The 3,648-nt window shown below is 60.8% G+C and overlaps 1 protein-coding gene across 1 annotated transcript; it reads left to right on the forward strand.

Moving 5' to 3' along the window:
• Positions 1 to 78: 78 nt before the first annotated feature.
• NGA_0370410 (uncharacterized protein) lies at positions 79 to 993 on the forward strand (the record flags this gene model as incomplete). Its single annotated transcript, XM_005854866.1, has 1 exon — positions 79 to 993. One exon carries the CDS (start codon positions 79 to 81, stop codon positions 991 to 993), a length of 915 nt encoding a protein of 304 aa, XP_005854928.1.
• Positions 994 to 3,648: the final 2,655 nt, after the last annotated feature.

Here is a 3,648-nt window from a genome sequence, read left to right on the forward strand (position 1 = left end):
AAAGGTGCGGAGGAGTGTAGGCGGAAGCAGGAGGAGAAGAAAAGCAGAAAAAAACGGAAGCGGGGGGGCGAGGCCGCGATGTTGGCGCCACTGCATGTGGCGACGGAGACGGCCCTCCACGTGGCTGCTCTGTGTCTGGGCGAGGACGCGGGTGTGGGGACTGTGGGGTCCAGGCTGGCTGACAAGGGATCTTGGGCGGCGCCGCGGACCAAGGTCAAGGGCCAGGCAGCCCGGGGGGGAGGCGAGGGGAGGAAGGAGGAGCGAGTGGTCATGTGGGTGCTGCTGCGGGCTTTGATCGAAGCCGGCAAGTTCCCACTCCGAGAGGAAGCACCCCTCGTGCTGCGTTTGGTCGAAGAGGGCCCGCTAGAGCTCACAGAGGCCGTGTTGGCCGGGCCGGGGGAGGTGTCGGAGCGGACGATTGTCTGCCTGCTCCGTCGGCTCCTCCGCCCGCAGGAGCACCTCCTAACCCCCATTAGTGCCTCGTCACCGGCCACGCAAGAGCACAGAGATGCTGGGCAACCTCATAAGGGAGATGAGGAGGGGATCCCAGCGCGGGAAGTGGCGAGACTGGCGGGGCTGGCTGTCCGCAGACCCTGCTGTCGAGCCTTCCTGCGCACTGCCCTCGCCGTGGAAATGGACGGCCCCAGCGCTGCCTTGCTGCTCGTGCTGCTACAGGCGCTTTTGGAAGAGGCTGTGGGCGCGGGCGGGAAAGGAAGGCCAACGGAGGAAGCGGTGTTGACCTGGCTGGAGAGCCTGCTGGACGCCAAGTTTGTGGCCTTGGTAGTGGAGGGGAAGCGGGAGAGAGCGGGAGAGGCATGGGGGGACGAGGGGGTCCTACGCCGGGTGCTGGCCTCGACGCAAGAAAGAATTCAAGCGGCGGCGCTCTCGTGCCAGGCCTTGGAGGTCGTGGAGGGCTACATCGCGCAATTCAGACGGGCGGGAGAGAGCCTGCAGGTGATCCCGGATTACTCCTTGGACGTGCTCCCAGTCTAAGCCCCATGTCAAGGTAATGCTTGAACAGGGATGGCACCGGCGGGGCGGGGTAGGATATTTGCATAGGGGAGCTGCCGCCCTTCATTCCGGAGGGTGGAAGAGACGAGCGTGGTGGTGGATCGGGAACTTGGTTCACAGACTACGAAATAGAGGGGATCTGTAAGAGGCATAACAGGTGCCTCCCACAAATCCAGCGCAAAGCATCAGAGAAACGAAATGAAATCATCCTTTATTGGAGAGCGGTCTTGCAAAGCTTGAAACTTTTTACCATGCTGTAGCTTTATGTTGAACCGCTGATTATTCCTCACCCTCCAAGGACATCGGGTATTCTAACACACCTTCGTTCGCTTCCTCATTTTCAATAGTCTCCGTTCAAGTATTTCAGCAACTTCATGATTTTTTTCTCCTTGAGTCCTATACTTCTTCTGTTTCATCCCTTTTCCTTGCTTTTTACCAAGAGAAACATCAATGCACGTGCTGGATTATACCTCTATCGTGTCTCCATCCACCTTCACACCATCCACCTATGTACATGCCCTTATCCCTGGAGCTCTATCACTTTCTATTCCTTTACGACCCCCAAGCGAGCTCATTTCCTCTTCCCCTTCTTCCCACCTCCTTCGCCATTCAACGAAACCGCCCTCCTCTTGATAAACTCGGAGGCAAAGTTCACCACCTCCGGCTTGGAACCCAGATATTGTGAAAGATACTGCCGCGTCTCCGCCGGGCTCTCGACCGTATAGAGAAATGACATGAGCGTCAGGTCGTCGTTGTTGGCAATACGGCGCAGCTCGCTGCCGCACCATGCTGCCAGCTCGGACGGCATAGCGGAGCCGAAGGAGTCGTCGGTGCGGGAGGGAGGCGGGGCAGGCGCTGGCACGGGGGCTTGGACGGGCCGGGCAGGGGCCCGCTGTGCATTGGCTTTCTCCTCAGCTTTCGGTCCCCAGAAATCCTCATGTGAGGCCGCGTGCGCACCAGCGCTCCCTCTCTCATGAGAAGGGGGCCGTGCTGGCACCACCCACCCGGGACGTCTCCCATTTACCTGCCCAAGGCTGGCACCGGCAAGAGGGGCAGACGTCCGCTGAGGAGGAGCGTTGACACCGGCGCGCGCTGCCCAGCCTTTCGCTTGGTGAGGTTCTTGCGCCGCGCGTCGCGCCTCCTCCTCTTGAATCTCTAGTAAGGACTTGACGGGCTTTCCCTTGGCTTGCCATGCCGGCGCCTCCCCCCCCCCAATCCCACCGCCTCCGGCCCCTAGCCCAAGCATCATCTTCAGCCGCTGTTCCATCTTCGCCTTGTCCCCTCCCCCTCCCTCTCCTCTCCGAGCGACTGCCTCCCTGGCAGCCTGCCCCTCGTCCTTCTTCCGTTCTTCCTCCTGCGACTGAATGGCGGTCAGAAGACCCGTGCCTCCCCCTCCGCCTCCCTTTGCCGAGGCATCCCTGTTCCTATTCCAGGCCCCACCCGGTTGTTGCTGCTGCTGGAGCAAGAGATGCTGCTGTCGGACCGCCTCTGCCTGTTGCTCAGCAAGCAAGAGTTTCTTCTCGCGTTGGGAAAGCTTGCCCTGGGAGACGGGAAGCTGAACATGAATGGGTCCCGACGGAGGGGGCGGAGCGCCGTCGCTGTCGTTTCCCGTGCTGCCATTGGTAGAGGTAGACGTGGAACGGGCAATGGCCGGAGAAACCACCCGCTTGTCGGCGGCGGAGACAGCGGGATTCGAGGCGTAGGCAGCCGCCGAGGCCTCTTCTTCCTGGATCTCCGCCAAGCTCTTGGGACGGGCATGCGCCGCCTGGGTGGTCGTGGCGCGTGCCCAAGACATGCCCCCCCCTTTCCCACCCGAAGCAGCCATCCGCGCTTCCTTCAAGGCCCGCTGGCGCCGCTCTTCCTCTTTCTGGATCTCCGTCAAGCTTTTTTGAGGGGTCACGGAAGTGCTCCCCGACCATGGGGCCACAGGCGCGTGTTTCTGGTCCGCCGATCCGCGTTCTTCTTCCGAGGTGCCCGCGGCCCCGTCATCGAGGTGACCCCTGTGATATGGGTCGCTGTTCTCCCCGCCTACCTGGCTATGTCGCCCCTTCTCCCTCTCCTTTTCCTCTCTTTCCTTCTGCCTCGCCTTCTCCTCCTCCTTCTCTTTCTGCTGATTTTGACGTAGCACGCGGGCAGCTTCCTCCACCTCCTTCCTCCTCTTCACCTCCGCCGCGTGTGAGTCCCTCTTCTCTTTTGCCTCTGCTGCTGCTGCCGCCGCTGACGCCGCCGCTGCTGCCGCCTCTGCCGCTGCTGCCGCTCTGGCTGCTTCTTGCTCTTGCTGGCGTTGCCGTTGCATCGTGTCTTGCCTGACACGCTCCTCAGCCTCCAGCCTGACCAACATTGCATATTCTTCTGCCGCCCTCCGGTGCTCATCGTCGCGAGGCCCCGATTGCCCTGATCGCGGCCCGTGAATGTCTTCCTGACCCTGTTGTTGCTGCTGTGGTTGTGGTTGTTGTGGTTGTGGTGCTTGTTGTGGTTGTTGTTGTTGATGTTGTTGTTGATGTTGTTGTTGTCGTTGCTGTTGCTGCTGCTGCATTTTGTGATGAAGCTGTTGCTGTTGGTACAACTGCTGTTGCTGCTGATGCTGTTGTTGATGTTGATGTTGGTGCTGCTGTGGTGGTGGTGGTGGTGGTGGTG

Source organism: Nannochloropsis gaditana (assembly GCF_000240725.1).
Source record: "Nannochloropsis gaditana CCMP526 unplaced genomic scaffold scaffold361, whole genome shotgun sequence".
NCBI classification, from domain to species: Eukaryota; class Eustigmatophyceae; order Eustigmatales; family Monodopsidaceae; genus Microchloropsis; species Microchloropsis gaditana.